The sequence below is a fragment of the Palaemon carinicauda genome, chromosome 3, assembly GCF_036898095.1.
Source record: "Palaemon carinicauda isolate YSFRI2023 chromosome 3, ASM3689809v2, whole genome shotgun sequence".
Taxonomy (NCBI): Eukaryota; Metazoa; Arthropoda; class Malacostraca; order Decapoda; family Palaemonidae; genus Palaemon; species Palaemon carinicauda.
In genome coordinates this window covers 61,390,283-61,410,579 of record NC_090727.1, presented here as the reverse complement: position 1 = coordinate 61,410,579, position 20,297 = coordinate 61,390,283, and the positions used below count along the sequence as shown (strand labels likewise).

The following is a 20,297-nucleotide window of genomic DNA, read 5'->3' as shown; positions in this document are numbered from 1 at the left end:
CTTGCTAAGCTAATGATAAAGCTTCCTGAATAGCGAAGGCTAAACTCTAGAGCAAATACATCACCAAATCGTGAGCAATAACTCCAGAATCAACAGCGTATCCATGTAGGTCTAGCCGGAGGCACGACAGAGGAAAAATTGAGGTGGTGTTGACAAGAAGTACTGGAGTACCTGACCACAGATGGCGCTGTGGTGTTCACCCCCACCTGTATAGCGATCGCTGGCGTATCCCGACCGTAGATTTCTGTCGGCAACAGAGTTGACAGCTACATGATTATCGGGTAAGATTAATATTGAAAAATACATAAAGCAGACTTCGATAAATTAAAGACTGTATTTAGATTGTTTAACAACAGTTAGTTCAACTAGGCAATCTACGACTGTTTTTTCAGCCTCAGGATACGAATTTAAAAAAAAAAGTTGTAAAAAATATAAATAAAGTATGCATAAAAAAGCTATTGATACTAAACATACTGCAAATATAGATTTATATATTTTTATATACTTCACAAGATATCCTAATATAGTCTGACAATATGCTGATTCTTTTGTAAACTTCAACTATTTTTTCTGTGTAAAGACTTATGTAGTATGTTACTTATACTAATGCTGTAGTGAAATAAAAATATATGCTTGTCAATTAATTCATGTAACTGAATCGTCACAGCTGTAATTTTGCACTTTCTACAATATGATTATCAATTCACAAATCAATTTATAATGAATTCTCAAGTGCAACATAAGGCACATGCCTGAATCAAGGACATTAATTTCTATATTTTTCTTCACGTATCTCGTAAATTTCTTGGTTAGCCACTCATAGGGTATTTTCAAAGGGGGGAGGGGGTCAAGGCTACACAACAATAATCCCCAAACATATTAGAGATTAGCATTTCAATTAGAAATTAGTAAACAAAGCTCATGCTCGGCCACAAATAGTACGGTTATTGATATTTTTGTGCGAGATACACAACGTTTTAAGTCTTTAAATATATATATATATCTATGTGTATATTTACTCATGAAAAACTAATTTCAGCTTAATAACATACTTGTTTCCAATATCATTGTGTTATCTTCACACAACAAGATTTTCAAAATGAGCTTTACATCCAACATGTTATCACAGCGTGGCAGTTGGGCCCAGTATGAACCTAACTCAGGATGACCTAGTATTTAGCGCGGGTCATACGGCAGAAGAGTCAGCCTGTGCTCGGCGTTTAGCGTCTAAGCGCTGTAGCTTGTTATCAACTTCTGTTGTCATTTTCAACAAATCTGGTTGTCCACGTACAGAGGTGAGATGTGACCTTGCCGATCTTCTAGAACCATGGCGGGTCAGTGTACCTGTCTGGGGAGTACTCAGTACATGTCGACCCAAGGCATTCATGTAATCCGGGATAAGTAATGTCAGCTCTAGAATCTGAAAATTAAGTAAACTTAAGTGCACATACTCAAAACCTTACCAATAAGTATCCAAAAGTTTGTTTTCTAAAATACAAACCCACCTTTAAATGTGCCTTAAACTACTTAGTGTTAATGAAAGAAACCAACTGGAATGACTCTGACTGCTGTGGAGTACCAGCAATGATACAAGATAGGATGTTAAACCCAGACAACTGGGAAGCTTCCTCTTCTATCTAGTATACAGTATATCAAACTCTGGTGTAGTAAAATTTAGATATGTCCGTTTGCATGACTTTAAAGCTCTTCCTTTTCACAGTATATAATAGGATATAAATATTTGCAGATTTGAGTTTTACAGATCTTCTCGCTACACTGAATTAATGTATTGCGGTTCCTGTCCGTTACAATTGGTGTACTTCTTGACGTTCTTGATTGGTTTCCTACCTTAAATTACACAACATTTCCAGTGTAACAATTATAGTGTTAACCTCTCTAGTTATTAACATCTTTTCACTGGTCATATTATTTTATACAACTTTTACCATGGTCCCTAAGAGAGCTTCATCATCTGCCAAAGAGTGTAAATATCTTAAAACTAAAGGTAGAGGTAACAAATTTTATGGAAGATATGCATTTGCAGATGTGGGCAGAATGTTCCCCATGAATGAGAGCACCGTGTAGTACATCCATAAAAATCTAATCAACATTCATGCTGCCGTAAGTGCAAGTACCCACTGCTAAATAAGTAACAGGTATGACAAGAAAGGGACAAGATAGTAATCTAGATGGAGAATGTCTTTTTCATGTGGATTATGGACAAGCATCACAAAGGCATACTAGTGGCCTCTAATTTTTATTAATCAGCAATCTATATTTTGATTTCATTTTATTTCCATTGGTTACTGAATCTCTATTTGATACCCTTTTACTTATTTGTTGGGAACTTTTTTTTTCTGGTACATCCAAGCATTATTGATCCTGTCTACACTTTATTCTTATATTTTTCAAGTTCAAATAGTTCTTCAAATGTCAGTTCCTTTGTCTCAGTAAATAGCTGTTGAATGTCTTCATCAACTTCTAACTCCGATGTTTCTTAACCCTCCGGTGATCCTATGATGCAACGACATGTGAAAATATTTATTGCCGTAAGTGATCCGATGACACAAATTGACTCGTCATACGTAACTTATTTTGGGGGGAAATTCGGCGTAAATACGCACGTTACTCAAGGAAAACGAAACTCACACTACGAGTGGGCAGATGGTTGAGGGACATGTGAAGCCTAAAAGAAAATGGGTAGAAGCAGCGCATGCATGGCAGGCCTATGCTGATTCCCAATAAGACCTATTTTTTTCAATTTACGCTCTCGTAGAAAAATGTTTCTGGGCAGGTAAGTGCATATATAAATAACTGCAATATAAATGTGTCATAAATGATAAGAAAGAACATTCTTTGTACTTTTACACGGTATATAAAACAATATAAAAGCATTAACGCATCTATACATAAAATGTTATCGTAAAAACACCTACAATAAAATTGCAAAACTTACTCTGTTATCTAATGGTAAATTGCTCTGTATTTTTCCCACAATATATATATATTCTATTTATTCATTTTATTTGAAATTTAATTGCCTCTACAATGATGCCTTTAATTTTTTCTCATCTTTATTTGTAATGACATAACAATGAAAATGTTATTTTGATAATAAAATAAATTTTAGAATATACTTACCCGGTGATTATAATAGCTGCAACTCTGTTGCCCGACAGACAACTCTAAGGTAAAAACTCGCCAGCGATCGCTACACAGGTTGCGGGTGTGCCCAACAGTGCCATCTGTCGTCCAGATACCCAGTACTCAATGTAAACAAAGACTCAATTTTCTCCTCGTTCCACTGCGTCTCTATTGGGGAGGAAGGGAGGGTCCTTTAATTTATAATCACCGGGTAAGTATATTCAAAAATTTATTTTATTATCAAAATAACATTTTTCAATATTTAACTTAGCCGGTGATTATAATAGCTGATTCACACCCAGGGGGGTGGGTAGAGACCAGCAATATATGTTTACATTATTATGAGCTAAGAGTTTTTATTTCATTTTAGAAGTTATCAAAATAACAAAAACAAAATAAATAGGTACCTGGTAAGGAAGTCGACTTGAACAATTACTCTGCCTTTTAAGTACGTCTTCCTTACGGAGCCTCGCGATCCTCTTAGGATGGTGAGCGACCCCTAGGATCTGAAGTATCAAGGGTTGCTACCCATACAACAGGACCTCATCAAAACCCCTAATCTAGGCGCTCTCAAGAAATGACTTTGACCACCCGCCAAATCAACCAGGATGCGAAAGGCTTCTTAGCCTTCCGGACAACCCAAAAGAACAACAATAAAAACATTTCAAGAGAAAGATTAAAAGGGTATGGAATTAGGGAATTGTAGTGGTTGAGCCCTCACCCACTACTGCACTCGCTGCTACGAATGGTCCCAGTGTGTAGCAGTTCTCGTAAAGAGACTGGACATCCTTTAGATAAAAAGACGCAAACACTGACTTGCTTCTCCAATAGGTTGCGTCCATTATACTTCGCAGAGATCTATTTTGCTTAAAGGCCACGGAAGTTGCGACAGCTCTAACTTCGTGTGTCCTTACCTTCAGCAATGCTTGGTCTTCCTCACTCAGATGGGAATGAGCTTCTCGTATTAACAGTCTGATAAAATAGGATAAAGCATTCTTTGACATAGGCAAAGATGGTTTCTTAACTGAACACAATAAAGCTTCAGATAGGCCTCGTAAAGGTTTAGTTCGTTTTAATTAGAACCTAAGAGCTCTCACAGGGCATAAGACTCTTTCTAGTTCATTGCCTACCATATTCGATAAGCTGGGAATATCGAACGATTTCGGACAAGGTCGAGAAGGTAGCTCATTTTTGGCTAGAAAACCAAGTTGTAGTGAACATGTAGCTTTTTCTGACGAAAATCCGATGTTCTTGCTGAAGGCATGAATCTCACTGACTCTTTTAGCTGTGGCTAAGCATACCAGGAAAAGTGTCTTTAAGGTGAGATCTTTCAGGGAGGCTGATTGTAGCGGCTCAAACCTGTCTGACATGAGGAATCTTAGTACCACGTCTAAATTCCAACCAGGTGTAACCAAACGACGCTCCTTCGTGGTCTCAAAAGACTTAAGGAGGTCCTGTAGATCTTTATTGTTGGAAAGATCCAAGCCTCTATGCCGGAAGACCGATGCCAACATGCTTCTGTAGCCCTTGATAGTGGGAGCTGAAAGAGATCGTTCTTTTCTCAGGTATAAGAGAAAGTCAGCTATTTGAGCTATAGAGGTACTGGTCGAGGATACAGATACTGACTTGCACCAGTTTCGGAAGACTTCCCACTTCGATTGGTAGACTCTAAGGGTGGATGTTCTCCTTGCTCTAGCAATCGCACTGGCTGCCTCCTTCGAAAAGCCTCTAGCTCTCGAGAGTCTTTCGATAGTCTGAAGGCAGTCAGACGAAGAGCGTGGAGGCTTTGGTGTACCTTCTTTACGTGTGGCTGACGTAGAAGGTCCACCCTTAGAGGAAGACTTCTGGGAACGTCTACTAGCCATCGAAGTACCTCGGTGAACCATTCTCTCGCGGGCCAGAGGGGAGCAACTAGCGTCAACCTTGTCCCTTCGTGAGAGGCGAACTTCTGCAGTACCTTGTTGACAATCTTGAACGGTGGGAATGCTTATAGATCTAGATGCGACCAATCTAGGAGAAAGGCATCTATCTATATGAACTGCTGCTGGGTCCGGGATTGGTGAGCAATATATTGGGAGCCTCTTGGTCATCGAGGTTGCGAAGAGATCTATGGTCGGTTGTCCCCAAATGGCCCAAAGTCTCTTGCATACATCCTTGTGGAGGGTCCATTCTGTTGGAATTACTTGTCCCTTCCGACTGAGACAATCTGCCATGACATTCAAGTTGCCTTGGATGAACCTCGTAACTAGTGATATGTTTTGACCTTTTGACCAGATGAGCAGGTCCCTTGCGATCTCGTACAACGTCAGTGAGTGGGTCCCTTCTTGCTTGGAGATGTACGCCAAGGCAGTGGTGTTCTCCGAGTTCACTTCTACCACCTTGCCTTGAAGGAGAGACCTGAAGCTTTTCCAGGCCAGATGTACTGCCAGTAGCTCCTTGCAGTTGATATGCATTATCCTTTGACTCGAGTTCCATAATCCCGAACATTCCCGACCGTCTAATGTCGCGCCCCAGCCTACGTCCGATGCGTCCGAGAAGAGAACGTGGTTGGGAGTCTGAACAGCCAGGGGCAGACCCTCTCTGAGGCTGATACTGTCCTTCCACCAAGTCAGGCAAGACTTCATCTTCTCGGAAATGGGGATCGAGACCGCTTCTAGCGTCTTGTCCTTTTTCCGGTGAAATGCTAGGTGATATTGAAGAGGACGGAGGTGTAGTCTTCCTAATGACACAAACTGTTCCAGGGATGATAGCGTCCCTATCAGACTCATCCACTTCCTGACTGAACATCGTTCCTTCTTCAGCATGTTCTGGATGCATAACTGGGCTTGGCTTGTTCTGGGGGCCGACGGAAAAGCCCGAAAAGCTAGACTGTGAATCTCCATCCCTAAATACACAATAGTTTGGGATGGGACCACTTGTGACTTTTCCATATTGACAAGGAGACCCAATTCCTTGGTCAGATCTAGAGTCCACTTTAGATCCTCCAGACAGCGACGACTGGAAGAAGCTCTGAGAAGCCAGTCGTCCAAATAGAGGGAGGCTCGGATGTCCGCTAAATGAAGGAATTTGGCTACATTCCTCATCAGCCTCGTAAACACAAGAGGAGCTGTGCTTAGGCCAAAGCACAGGGCTTGAAACTGGTAGACAACCTTTTCGAAAACGAATCTCAGAAAAGGTTGGGAGTCCGGGTGGATGGGGACGTGGAAGTAGGCGTCCCTTAGGTCTAAAGAGACCATCCAGTCTTCCCTTCTGACCGCTGCTAGAACCGACTTTGTGGTCTCCATGGAGAACGTCTGCTTTGTGACAAAGACATTCAGAGCACTGACGTCTAGCACCGGCCTCCACCCTCCTGTCTTCTTTGACACCAAGAAGAGGCGGTTGTAGAATCCCGGGGTTTGATGGTCCGAGACTTTGACCACCGCTCCCTTCTCTAGTAAAAGAGACACTTCCTGTTTCAAGGCTTGTCTCTTGTCTTCCTCTCTGTACCTGGGAGAGAGATCGATGGGAGACGTTGCTAGAGGGGGTTTCCGTACAAACGGGATCTTGTACCCCTCTCTGAGCAACTTCACAGATTGTGCATCTGCGCCTCTCTTTTCCCAGTTCTGCCAGAAGTTCTTGAGTCTGGCTCCCACTGCTGTCTGAAGAAGCTGGCAGTCAGACTCTGCCCTTAAAGGACTTGGTTCCTTTCTTCTTTCCTCGTTACCCTTCGGCACGAGCACCTCCTCTGCTGGAGGCTCTGCCACGAAAGGGCGGAATAAAACGGGACGCTGGAGTGTCCATCCTTGGTCTAGCTGACAAGGTAGGCAAAGGGGTGGCTTTGCGAGCAGAGGACGCAACAAGATCGTGAGTGTCCTTCTGTATCAAAGAAGCGGCAATTTCCTTAATCAGGTCTTCTGGAAAAAGGCACTTGGAAAGAGGAGCAAACAGAAGTTCGGATCTCTGGCATGGTGTAACTCCAGCTGAAAGGAATGAGCATAGGTTTTCACGCTTCTTAAGGACTCCGGACACAAATGATGCAGCAAGCTCATTAGACCCATCACGTACGGCCTTGTCCATGCAGGACATAATGAGCAAGGAAGTCTCCTTCTCTGTCGGAGAGATCTTTCTGCTTAGGGCTCCTAGACACCAGTCTAAGAAGTTAAAAACTTCGAAGGCTCTAAAGATACCTTTCAAAAGGTGGTCCAGGTCCGAAGATGACCAACATATCTTTGAGCGTCTCATGACAAGGCGGCGGGGAGAGTCTACAAGACTTGAGAAGTCGCCCTGGGCAGAGGCAGGAACTCCCAAGCCGAGAACTTCTCCCGTGGCATACCAGACGCTCGATCTAGAAGAGAGTCTAGCAGGGGGAAACGTAAAAGCTGTCTTCCCTAAACTCTTCTTGGACTGCAGCCATTCTCCTATCACCCGCAAAGCTCTCTTGGACGAGCGTGCGAGGACGAGTCTAGTAAAGGCAGGAGTGGTTGACGGCATGCCTAACACAAACTCTGACGGAGGAGAACGCGGAGCCACAGAAACAAACTGGTCCGGAAACATCTCTTTGAAAAGGGCCAAAACTTTCCTAAAGTCCAAAGAGGGTTGCGTAGACTTAGGCTCGTCCAGTTCTGAATGCGGTTCATCTACGTGTGCAGCAACATCATCATCAGAAAGTCCCTCATCCGATAACTGATGAGGGAACGGCAACGGAGTGGGTAACGGCTGGTTAGCTGAGTCCGGTCGCACGGGTGCATGCGTGACTGAGCCGGACGCAACGTCATGGAACTGTTGCCCAGTCTGAGAGCTGGCAACAACCATAGCAGCGCGGGGACACACAGCGTCTACTCCAGACTGTCTGGACTGATGTGGGTGAGCAGTGGCAACCACACTGGGTTGCGGAGGTTGACGCACCGCGTCAAAACAAAACAACTCTGACGGTTGTTGAACCTCACGAACGTCAACGGAGACCTCCGTGCGTCGCTGAACGTCAACATGCGGCTGGCAGATCACACTGGAACGCATGGGAGGCGGAACTCTCTCAACTGGTGTGCGTGAGAAGGTTACCTCAGCGTCCACAGGACGCACAACCGATCGTGTGGGCGGTTGTAGGCAAGGAGCTGCACTAGCTGGTGCGGCAGCAACCTTCTCCGCACGAAAGTCCTGCATAAGAGACGTTAGTTTAGACTGCATGTCTTGCAGTAGAGACCACTTAGGGTCTACAGGAGCAGGTGCGGCGACAGACGGTGTAACTGTCTGAAGCGGTACCGCTTTGCCTCTCTTAGGCGGTGAGCAGTCATCGGATGACGGCAGCGAGTCCGAACTGACCCAGTGGCTACAACTGGGCCGTTGGACTTGTGCGGAAGGGACCGACTTGCGCTTTAACGGTCGTGAGACCTTGGTCCAGGGTTTCTTGCGAGAAACACCTTCCGAAGACGAGGTATAAATGGGCTCTCTCGTCTTAGTTAGGCAGGGGCGATCTTGGGTAGATACGCCCGATACCACGGAGGGAACGTCTGTTCGCTGATTAAAGCCTCTCGAACCCATTTGTCGTACGACATTGCTTCTCCCCTGGACTTGGGAGCTTGCAAGAGGTCCCGGACTAGGAGGACGACAGGCACGAACAGACGAACCCTCAAGCGCAACACTATCCACAACACTATCACTCGGCACTTTAGCACTTCCCACTGCACTTTTGCACTTAAGCTCCTTCAGATCCGCCATGAGCTGATTACGGTCACTAGCAAGGGACTCAACTCTCTCACCCAGAGCCTGGATGGCACACATCATATCAGCCATCGAAGGTTCCTGAGTGCCAGGAGGGGGGTTAGGAGCAACCACTACAGGGGAAGGAATAGGTTGTGGGGCATGAGGAGAGGATATATCAACAGAACGAGAAGAACTTCTCCTAACTCTATCTCTCTCTAGCCTACGTGTATACTTTTGGAATTCGATAAAATCGAATTCCGAAAGCCCAACGCACTCCTCACACCGATCTTCCAATTGACAGGTTTTATCCCGACAATTGGAACAAACAGTGTGAGGGTCGATAGAAGCCTTCGGAAGACGCCTTGAACAGTCCCTAGCATTACACTTCCTAAATTTTGGGACTTGTGAAGGGTCAGCCATTTTGAATTGGTCAAAGGGAAATTCAAAAAACTATCAAAAAGTCATCAACAAAGAATCCGTTATCAAATAGAGTTCAAGGATTTGTGTGAAGAGAAACCCTGCACAGCGAAAGCTCAAAACTAGAATAAAGTACTTCACCAATTAGTTGTGAAAAAACTCCAGTTTAGCAACAGCGAGTAAGTACGTCTTGTCGATAGCACGACAGAGAGAAAATTGAGTCTTTGTTTACATTGAGTACTGGGTATCTGGACGACAGATGGCGCTGTTGGGCACACCCGCAACCTGTGTAGCGATCGCTGGCGAGTTTTTACCTTAGAGTTGTTTGTCGGGCAACAGAGTTGCAGCTATTATAATCACCGGCTAAGTTAAATATTGAAAAAACATCAATATTAGTTGGTTAGAAAATCTGAAATTTTTGCTCCAAAAAAAAACCTATCATTATATTAATTTACACCTTACTTTCTAACATATCTATTGGAAAGAGGTTGCATTCACATGAAAAATATGCAATTCTACACAATTTGAGTATCATAAAAATCCCCAAACATAATGATTGTATTTATCATGAATTTCTAAGAAAGAATATGATTTTTTTAAAAAATTTCATGTTCAACGCAGATTTTTTTTATTATTTTTTAGCATTCCAGTTATGTTTTTTTACATTAGTGCAAAGTTCAATCTTTTCCCAATAAGATTTAACAAACCAGAAGCCTTAATCTGTTATAGTTTGGACGTACCAATTCAAAAAATAAAAGTCTAAGGCATATGCACTGTACCTCACCTCGACTTTTGTAGGGCATAAGCGCCAAAGGGTTAAACTAATTCTTTTTATTTCTTCATCATTCATACATTCCTTTGCTACTTCCTGCCATGCTGAAGCTATACTCTTCATTGCATTTAGAAATGTTGAATTCCTTCCTGAATAACAGGAGTGTCTTTTGTACATTAGCTTGGTGAACTCCTGAGAGAAAGTGTTTCGTTAAGCATATGCTTAAAATGTTGCATGAGTACTTTCCTCCATAGATTAAGAAAGTGAAGTTGTGTATAAACACAACTTTCACATCAGGATGCAAATCACCCAAGTCATATGGATGTCCTAGAGCATTATCTAAATGGAAATTTACTGTCTACTAATAGACTGTAGCAAGTTAAAAAACCTGTTGGAGGGTAGCATCATCAAAGGACCTCAGGGGTTTCACAGTAGGCATTACTAACAGGTCTTTGCAGCATCCCTCCAGTCCCTGGTTGCACTGAATCTTAAGCATTCTACTTTACCACTAAACTTTCAGTTCATATTGCATCTGTGTGGTTTATTTTCAGTGCCACATGGGTGTTGGAAGGCCTCCTAAGCCCTATTGCCAGGCTTAAAGGCTTAAATTCATAAATTCAAAATGATAAGCTTTATCCTTGTAGAGTATACTAAAACAGAAATACCTATGCAATGTAACCTACATAAGTAATAATTTTGTTTATAAGATAACTAATACTAAACTAGAAACCTTGCTATAGAGCATCATCATTCAATAAACATACCTTTGGTTTGTTCATGCAGAGGAGTAGTTTGTGAGTGCCAGGGGGATGCTGAGTACCGTCATCCTCCATTGTGTGCACAACTAGCATGAAGTCCTCTTGACAGCCACCAAATGTCACAACAGAACCATAAGCATACCTAGTAGTACAAATACAAACAAGCCCTTTTAGCATTACAGTACTGACGATATAAAAAAATGTTATTATATATGGGGAAATGCATTTACTAATCTACATAAAACTAATGAAATTTTGACAACTATAATGTTATCTTTTTACACAATGGATGCAATGTTTTCTTTTTAAATAAAATGGTAGAAAAAATTTCAACAGTTTTGCGTACAAAATTAAGCGTAATGAAATGGAAATGAATAAAACTAGAGAAAAAAATTATTAGAAAAACCAATATTGTTCAAAATATTTCTCGGTGGCTCTCTTACCTGCCCACAGACGCCATACTCGAATGATCTAGGAGGGTTATAGCATCCTCACTGACAGCAACCCACACAGGGGTTGGAGGACCATCTGTTGTTGGAGTGGCTGCAGGAAATAGTGTTGCACCATAGAACGGCCACTTTCGAGTGCAAGTTAAGTAAATTCTCACGCAATCGCTTTGAGTTCTTCCTCTAAGACCCACCCATTTTTCTTGTAAACTATCCAAAAGAGATCTGAAAAAATATAGACATCGTATATAGAGTATAATAAATCTTTTTGAATTAAATATACTAAATTGATGATGACTGCTCAAATTTTCTTTCGTCCCTCTTACTTAATTTCTATTGTTTTCTTTAATATCTTCATACTTTTATAACGTATGTTATACACAATAGTATTATTAATTAACTTTGGAATATATACAGTACAGTAATACAATGAATTTGCCTATATAAGGGAATTTGAGAAATAAGGTACCCTAAGAGCCATTATAAAATGCCCAAGAATTGACAGAAAGGTCAATCCTCTTATGAAGGGTGGGAAAGAAAACAGGAAGGGCAACTATATTCATATTTCACTCTTTTTAAATATCTAAACAACAATGCACCAAATAGTATCTAGCAAATTATAATATCACTAACATAAAAAGAACTTTTCTAACTAAATTCAATATTTCAATACCTGTACTTATTGGGATTCACATAGGTAATAACTACGAACCCAAGTAACTAGAGAAGGATACAATGTACGTAGCACTATCTGGCGAGTCAAAGGACCCAATAACTCTCTTATGGTAATAAAATGTTGGGAGAGAGATGTAGGTTAACATTTTCTTATAAACAATGTAGATAAGATGAGTTGAGGAGATTGGGTTAATGTTGATAATCAGGCACAGTTACTGCCTAGCAGTGTGACAACAATAGCGTTGGTTGGTCCACAGTGGGGGAGGGCTTTAGGTGTTAAAAAAAAAATGATCTAAAGTTCAACAAGCTTGTTGGAAAGAAAGTATTCTCCCACATTAAAAGACTGTAAATTGATATGACTATAAAGTATTTTAACTAGCTTACTGAGGTACTTTTCATGGAAATTACCTAAAGAAGCAAGGTAAAATTAAAGAGTTTTATGGCCAGGTGAAAAGGGAACAAAGTGAACAGATGAAAAGTAAAAGGCAAAAATCTATGGAGCTCAGGGCAAAGTGCAGTGTATAAGACCTATGTAGTATAACAATGTAAAGTATATATTCTTTATAAAGGGAAATGTACACTAAGTGGTAGGCCCTCTTAGCAGTAACTATTTTATGAATAAAAAAAAAGTGGTACCAAAAGCAACTCCACACTAATTTGATAACTGATTTCATTGGCTGAAGTTCTTCAGCGTAGAACATCCACACATGAGTACAACATAACATGTACCTAATGCATCACCGGCCTTTAACATCAAAGACAATGCCTTAAGGCGTGTGCAGAAGCTTCACAGACAGTAATTGTATTTCTGAATGATATGACAGCTTTCTATATTACTAAAGACACTTTAATAATCATAACAATTTTACTACTGTGTTGAAGTAACTTTGCCAATTAAAAATAAAGAGTAAAAAGATTATGTTACTTTTGCTCTTCCTCGTTGAGGTCTTCCCTATACTGTATCTTGTAGGGTAGAACTTTGTCAAAGCTTCTTGAATATGAGCTGCTGAAGGTCCAGATGATCCTGAACCTCTTGATCTCTCGCTGTTGACCTCTCCCATATCAATCTGAAATTTGTTTAAAATGTTCAAATATATATTCTAGTACATATGGGTATTTGAAATATGATATTTTAATTATAAAATAAATTTTTGAATATACTTACCCGGTGAATATATAGCTGCAACTCTGTTGCTCGACAGACAAAAAACTGTACAAAAAACTCGCCAGCGATCGCTACACAGGTTGCGGGTGTGCCCATCAGCGCCAACTGTCGGCCAGATACCATACTCAATGTAAACAAAGACTCAATTTCTTCTCATCCCACTGCGTCTCTATTGGGGAGGAAGGGAGGGTCGTTTAATTTATATATTCACCGGGTAAGTATATTCAAAAATTTATTTTATAATTAAAATATCATTTTTAAATATTTAACTTAGCCGGTGAATATATAGCTGATTCACACCCAGGGTGGTGGGTAGAGACCAGTTAAATATGTTTACATCTTATGAGCTAAGAGTTTTTATTTCATTTTAGAAGTTATCAAAATAACAAAAACAAAATAAATAGGTACCTGGTAAGGAAGTCGACTTAGACGATTACTCTGCCTTATAAGTACGTCTTCCTTACGGAGCCTCGCGATCCTCTTAGGATGCTGACAGACCCCTAGGAGCTGAAGTATCAAGGGCTGCAACCCATACAACAGGACCTCATCAAACCCCTAATCTGGGCGCTCTCAAGAAATGACTTTGACCACCAGCCAAATCAACCAGGATGCGAAAGGCTTCTTAGCCTTCCGGACAACCCATAAAAACATTAAAAACATTTCAAGAGACAGATTAAAAGGATATGGAATTAGGGAATTGTAGTGGTTGAGCCCTCACCCACTACTGCACTCGCTGCTACGAATGGTCCCAGTGTGTAGCAGTTCTTGTAAAGAGACTGGACATCTTTCAAGTAAAATGACGCGAACACTGATTTGCTTCTCCAATAGGTTGCGTCCATTATACTTTGCAGAGATCTATTTTGCTTAAAGGCCACGGAAGTTGCTACAGCTCTAACTTCGTGCGTCTTCACTTTAAGCAAAGCTTGGTCTTCCTCACTCAGATGTGAATGAGCTTCTCGTATTAGCAATCTGATAAAGTATGACAAAGCATTCTTTGACATAGGCAAGGATGGTTTCTTAACTGAACACCATAAAGCTTCAGATTGGCCTCGTAAAGGTATAGTGCTCTTTAAATAGAACTTAAGAGCTCTAACAGGGCATAAGACTCTTTCTAGTTCATTGTCTACGATCTCCGATAAGCTGGGAATATCGAAAGATTTAGGCCAAGGCCGAGAAGGCAGCTCATTTTTGGCTAGAAAACGAAGTTGCAGCGAACAAGTAGCTTTTTCCGACGAAAATCCAATGTTTTTGCTGAAGGCATGAATCTCACTGACTCTTTTAGCCGAAGCTAAGCATACCAGGAAAAGAGTCTTAAGAGTGAGATCTTTCAGGGAGGCTGATTGTAACGGCTCAAACCTGTCTGACATGAGGAATCTTAGTACCACGTCTAAATTCCATCCAGGGGTAGCCAAACGACGCTCCATGGTGGTCTCAAAAGACTTAAGGAGGTCTTGCAGATCTTTATTGTTGGAAAGATCTAAGCCTCTATGCCGGAAGACCGATGCCAACATGCTTCTGTAGCCCTTGATAGTGGGAGCTGAAAGGGATCGTCCTTTTCTCAGGTATAAGAGAAAATCAGCTATTTGAGCTACAGAGGTACTGGTCGAGGATACAGAAACTGACTTGCACCAGTCTCGGAAGACTTCCCACTTCGATTGGTAGACTCTAATGGTAGACGCTCTCCTTGCTCTAGCGATCGCACTGGCTGCCTCCTTCGAAAAGCCTCTAGCTCTCGAGAGTCTTTCGATAGTCTGAAGGCAGTCAGACGAAGAGCGTGGAGGCTTTGGTGTACCTTCTTTACGTGTGGCTGACGTAGAAGGTCTACCCTTAGAGGAAGACTTCTGGGAACGTCTACTAACCATCGAAGTACCTCGGTGAACCATTCTCTCGTGGGCCACAGGGGAGCAACTAACGTCAACCTTGTCCCTTCGTGAGAGGCGAACTTCTGCAGTACCTTGTTGACAATCTTGAACGGTGGGAATGCTTATAGATCCAGATGTGACCAATCTAGGAGGAAGGCATCTATATGTATTGCTGCTGGGTCCGGGACTGGGGAGCAATAGATTGGAAGCCTCTTGGTCAGCGAGGTTGCAAAGAGATCTATGGTTGGTTGACCCCAAGTGGCCCAAAGTCTCTTGCACACATCCTTGTGGAGGGTCCATTCGGTTGGAATTACTTGCCCTTTCCGACTGAGACAATCTGCTATGACGTTCAAGTCGCCTTGGATGAACCTCGTTACTAGGAAGATGTCTTGACCTTTTGACAGATGAGCAGGTCCCTTGCGATCTCGTACAACGTCAGTGAGTGGGTACCTCCTTGTTTGGAGATGTACGCCAAGGCCGTGGTGTTGTCCGAGTTTACTTCCACCACTTTGTCTCGAAGGAGATACTCGAAGCTTTTCAAGGCCAGATGAACTGCCAATAGCTCCTTGCAGTTGATATGCATGCTCCTCTGACTCAAGTTCCACAGACCTGAGCATTCCCGACCGTCCAGTGTCGCGCCCCAGCCCAAGTCCGATGCGTCCGAGAAGAGAACGTGGTGGGGAGTCTGAACAGCCAGGGGAAGACCCTCTCTTAGGTTGATCTTGTCCTTCCACCAAGACAGACAAGACTTTATCTTTCCGGAAATCGGGATCGAGACCGCTTCTAGCGTCTTGTCCTTTTTCCAGTGAAAAGCCAGATGGTATTGAAGAGGACGGAGGTGTAGTCTTCCTAGTGATACAAACTGTTCCAGGGATGACAGCGTACCTACCAGACTCATCCACAGCCTGACTGAGCAGCGTTCCTTCTTCAGCATCTTCTGGATGGATAGCAGGGCTTGATCTATTCTGGGGGCTGACCGTCTTGTTGTTCAGCAACGTCCTCATCAGATAGTTCCTCATCCGAAAACTGATGAGGAAACGGCAACGGAGTGGGCAACGTCTGGCTCGCTGAGTCCGGTCGCACTGGTGCATGCGTGACGGAGCCGGACGCAACGTCATGGAACTGCTGCAGAGTCTGTGAACTGTCAACAACCATGGATGCGCGAGGACGCACAGCGTCCACCCGAGACTGTCTAGACCGTCTGGGTTGTGCAGTCAACACCATACCGGGTTGCGGAGGTTGACGCACTGCGTCAAAACAAGTCGCCTCTGATGGTTGTTGAACGTCCTGAACGTCAACAACCACCTCCGAGCGTCGCTTAACGTCAACGTGCGGCTGGCAACCCACACTGGGTCGCATCGGTGGAGGAACCACCTCAACTGGTAGACGCGAGAAGGTTACCTCAGCGTCAACAGGGCGCACAACCGACCGCTTGGAAGGTTGTTGGCCAGAAGGTTCAACAGCAACCTTCTCCGCATTAAAGTCCTCTATCAAGGACGCAAGCTTGGACTGCATGTCTTGCAGCAAAGCCCATTTAGGATCTACGGGAGCAGGTGCGGCAACAGACGGGGTTAGCGACTGAGGCGGTACCGCTTTCCATCCCTGAAAGCCTTGTTTATGCATGACATAATGTACAGCAAAACTTCAAAGGCTCGTAAGCCAGTTTAAAAGAAGGGAAAGCAAAGGCTGTATCCCCCAAACTCCTCCTGGTGATAAACCAGTCGCCTAACAAACGTAAAGCTCTCTAGGAGAGCGAGAGAGCACTAGCTTATAAACAACGGCTTCGAAGTAGCTATGCCTAGTGTAAGCTCTGACGTTTAGGCGAACGAGGAGCAGCAGTTACAAAAAGATCCGGACAAAGATCCTTAAAAATCAGCATGATTTAAATAAAGTCCATAGAGGGCTAAGCAGCTTTAGGCTCCTCTCCGTCTGACAGAGTCCTCAAGGGAATATCAGTAGGAGGGGGAACAGCAACTTCCTCATCTAAAGGAACCTTGTCCGATAATCGCTGAGTCTCAAGCAAGGGAGAGACCTACCGTGGTGGCAATGCTTTACAAGCAGAGTCCACACGCACTGGTGCATTAGTAGCGGACCAGGACGCAACGTCATGTAACTGCTTGACAGTCTGTGAACTGTCAACAACAACAGGTGCGAGAGACCAGGACGCAACGTCATGTAACTGCTTGACAGTCTGTGAACTGTCAACAACAACAGGTGCGTGAGGACGCACAGCGTCCACTCGAGACTGCTTTGACTGCCTAGAATGAGCAGTCAAAACAACTCTAGAATGCGGAGGTTGACGCACAGCGTTAAAACAAGTCAACTCCGATTGTTAGCGAACGTCCTGAACGTCAACAGGAGCATCAGCCAGTGGCCTAACGTCCAAATGTGGCTGAAAATCCACACGAGACCGCATCGAGTGTGGTTCTAAACAACCTGACTGACGTGACTAAGCTACGCCAACGTCAACAGGAAGCACGAAGGAACGTTAGGTTGGCAGACAGCCAGGATCTCGATGAGATAAACGGCTAGGCTTAACGGACTAATCGGCAGAATAGTCTTCCATAAGGGAGGCAAGCATATTCTGCATGTCTTGCCGTAAAACCCATTTAGGATCAACGGAAATGGTTGCGGTAAGAGACGAGGGTAACGTCTGTGACCGCAACACTTTGCCAACAAAAAAGACTCTCGGAGTCTGTGTTACGCTTTTGTTAGGCGGCGAGCAGTTTTCCGATGACTGCATAGGGTCAGAGCTGTCCTAATGGCTGCAACCAGGACGCTGGACCTGTCCTGAAAGGACTGACTTTCGCTTAAGGGCCTCGAAACCTTGTTTCAGGTTTCTTGTGCGAAAAGCCTTCGGATGACGAGGAGAAAATTGTCTCTCTCGTCTTATGGTAGGGGAGATCTTGGTAAGATACACCCGATACCATAGAGGGAAACGTCTGTTCGCTGATCAAGGCCTCTCGAACCCATAAGTCGTTCGACATTACTTCTCCCCTGGGCTTGGGAGCTTGCAAGAGGTCCCGGACTAGGTGAACGACAGGCACGAACAGACGAACCCTCGGACGCAACACTGTAACACTTTGCGCAATATCACTTTATCACTACGATTTTCTGTTTTGCACTTATTTCACTGAAATCGAAACTTTTACTGATTTCTACCTGAAGCACGCAATTCTACCCTCATCAAAAGGTAGTAAATGCGAAATCAGTCGTATAATGCAAGCACATTAATACCAGCAAAAAAAAACAGTAAACATCTTTTAAGATAAAAAAAAAAATCAGTGATTGGGGAAGAGAAGAAACACTAGTTCATTCAAAACTACGTTTACAATCTCTCACCGTATATTGCCTGGGGACGAGAATAAAACTAAAAAGTTTTATCCTTTCTCCCCGTACAGAGACTAGGGACGAGAGTAACTCGAGAACAACGTTACCCGCTTGAACGGAACGTTTTCTCTCCTCTCTCTCCCTCCGTCTCTATCTCTCTCTCTCTTTCTCTCTTGATTTCGCACCTAAGAGAAGAGCCCAATTACATTTCGTCAAAAAAACATGTTATTTGACCAAAGGAAAAAACTGAAAGGTTTTTCAATTAAAAAGTTCCTTTAAAATAGAATTTAAAACATTTAAGCTTTGAAAGAAGAATGAACAAAACGTCAGAATCGATTTACTCTTTCTGCAAAGTGAAACCGTGATACTCTCTCTCTCTATCGTAACGATAGAGCGCAAACTGCGTAGCATAAATAAACTAAACGTTACTTCATCTTTGAAAACAGTACGAAGACTATTCAAAGAAATTCTTTCATAAAATATTTATTAAAAATATTCATTTAAAAAGTTTTAAATCATTAGCTCTTTGAAAGCTATTTACGATTGAAAGGGCTCAACGTTGTTTAACTTCGGTTTCCAAGTTAGGACCGCCTACTCTCAGGAAAGGTCGCATATAAACAAAACATTAAAATTTATTTTTATGTTTATTATAAATGGAAAGTTAATCGAAGAGGCCTAATAAAGGCGGTGAGATATAAAAAATATAGAGGAAAATCTATAATTAATTTATAACGTGATAAGATAATTACTAAAAGCCTAAACACACTTCCGTCTAAGGGAAGGGTCGGCCATTTAAAAGTCAAAGAAAGTCCATACTCTCTTTGTCACCAAAAATTAAATCTATCCAAAACGATTTCAAGATTTAAGATGAAGATAAAACACCTGCACTGCGAAAGCTCAAACCAAAATTAAGTACTTCACCAAATATGTTAAGAAAACTCCAGGTTCTACAGCGAGTAAAAGTACGTCTTGTCGACACGTCGACAGAGAAGAAATTGAGTCTTTGTTTACATTGAGTATGGTATCTGGCCGACAGTTGGCGCTGATGGGCACACCCGCAACCTGTGTAGCGATCGCTGGCGAGTTTTTTGTACAGTTTTTTGTCTGTCGAGCAACAGAGTTGCAGCTATATATTCACCGGCTAAGTTAAATATTTAAAAACAATAGACCCTTTGCTTAGTTGTATAAATTTATAAAATACAATACTGTATTATAACAGCCTACACCATTCATGTTAGCAGCACCTATAAAGTAATATTATAATACTGTAATAAACTTACCCCAACACTACTCCAATGAAAAAGATCTACAACCCTCTTTATCTGAAATTCCATAAAACCATAAAAAAAGTTTACAATGCATTTCATTAAAATGTTATTTTGATAATAAAATAAATTTTTGAATATACTTACCCGGTGATTATATAGCTGCAACTCTGTTGCCCGACAGACAACTCTACGGTAAAAACTCGCCAGCGATCGCTACACAGGTTGCGGGTGTGCCCAACAGCGCCATCTGTCGTCCAGATACCCAGTACTCAATGTAAACAAAGACTCAATTTTCTCCTCGTCCCACTGCGTCTCTATTGGGGAGGAAGGGAGGGTCCTTTAATTTATAATCACCGGGTAAGTATATTCAAAAATTTATTTTATTATCAAAATAACATTTTTCAATATTTAACTTAGCCGGTGATTATATAGCTGATTCACACCCAGGGGGGTGGGTAGAGACCAGCAATATATGTTTACACTTTTATGAGCTAAGAGTTTTTATTTCATTTTAGAAGTTATCAAAATAACAAAAACAAAATAAATAGGTACCTGGTAAGGAAGTCGACTTGAACAATTTCTATGCCTTTTAAGTACGTCTTCCTTACGGAGCCTCGCGATCCTCTTAGGATGCTGATCGACCCCTAGGATCTGAAGTATCAAGGGTTGCAACCCATACAACAGGACCTCATCAAAACCCCTAATCTAGGCGCTCTCAAGAAATGACTTTGACCACCCGCCAAATCAACCAGGATGCGAAAGGCTTCTTAGCCTTCCAGAC

The 20,297-nt window shown here is 42.4% G+C and overlaps 1 protein-coding gene across 1 annotated transcript in view; it reads right to left on the bottom strand.

Moving 5' to 3' along the window:
* Window positions 1–302: 302 nt before the first annotated feature.
* The window catches only part of LOC137638306 (uncharacterized protein CG43867-like), a 183,059-nt gene continuing 163,064 nt past the window's right edge, over window positions 303–20,297 (bottom strand). Inside the window, 5 exon segments of the mRNA XM_068370367.1 lie at window positions 303–1,420; window positions 10,777–10,912; window positions 11,214–11,441; window positions 12,817–12,851; window positions 12,854–12,958. Of these exon segments, the coding sequence (XP_068226468.1) occupies window positions 1,187–1,420; window positions 10,777–10,912; window positions 11,214–11,441; window positions 12,817–12,851; window positions 12,854–12,958 (738 nt within the window). The 3' untranslated portion in view covers window positions 303–1,186.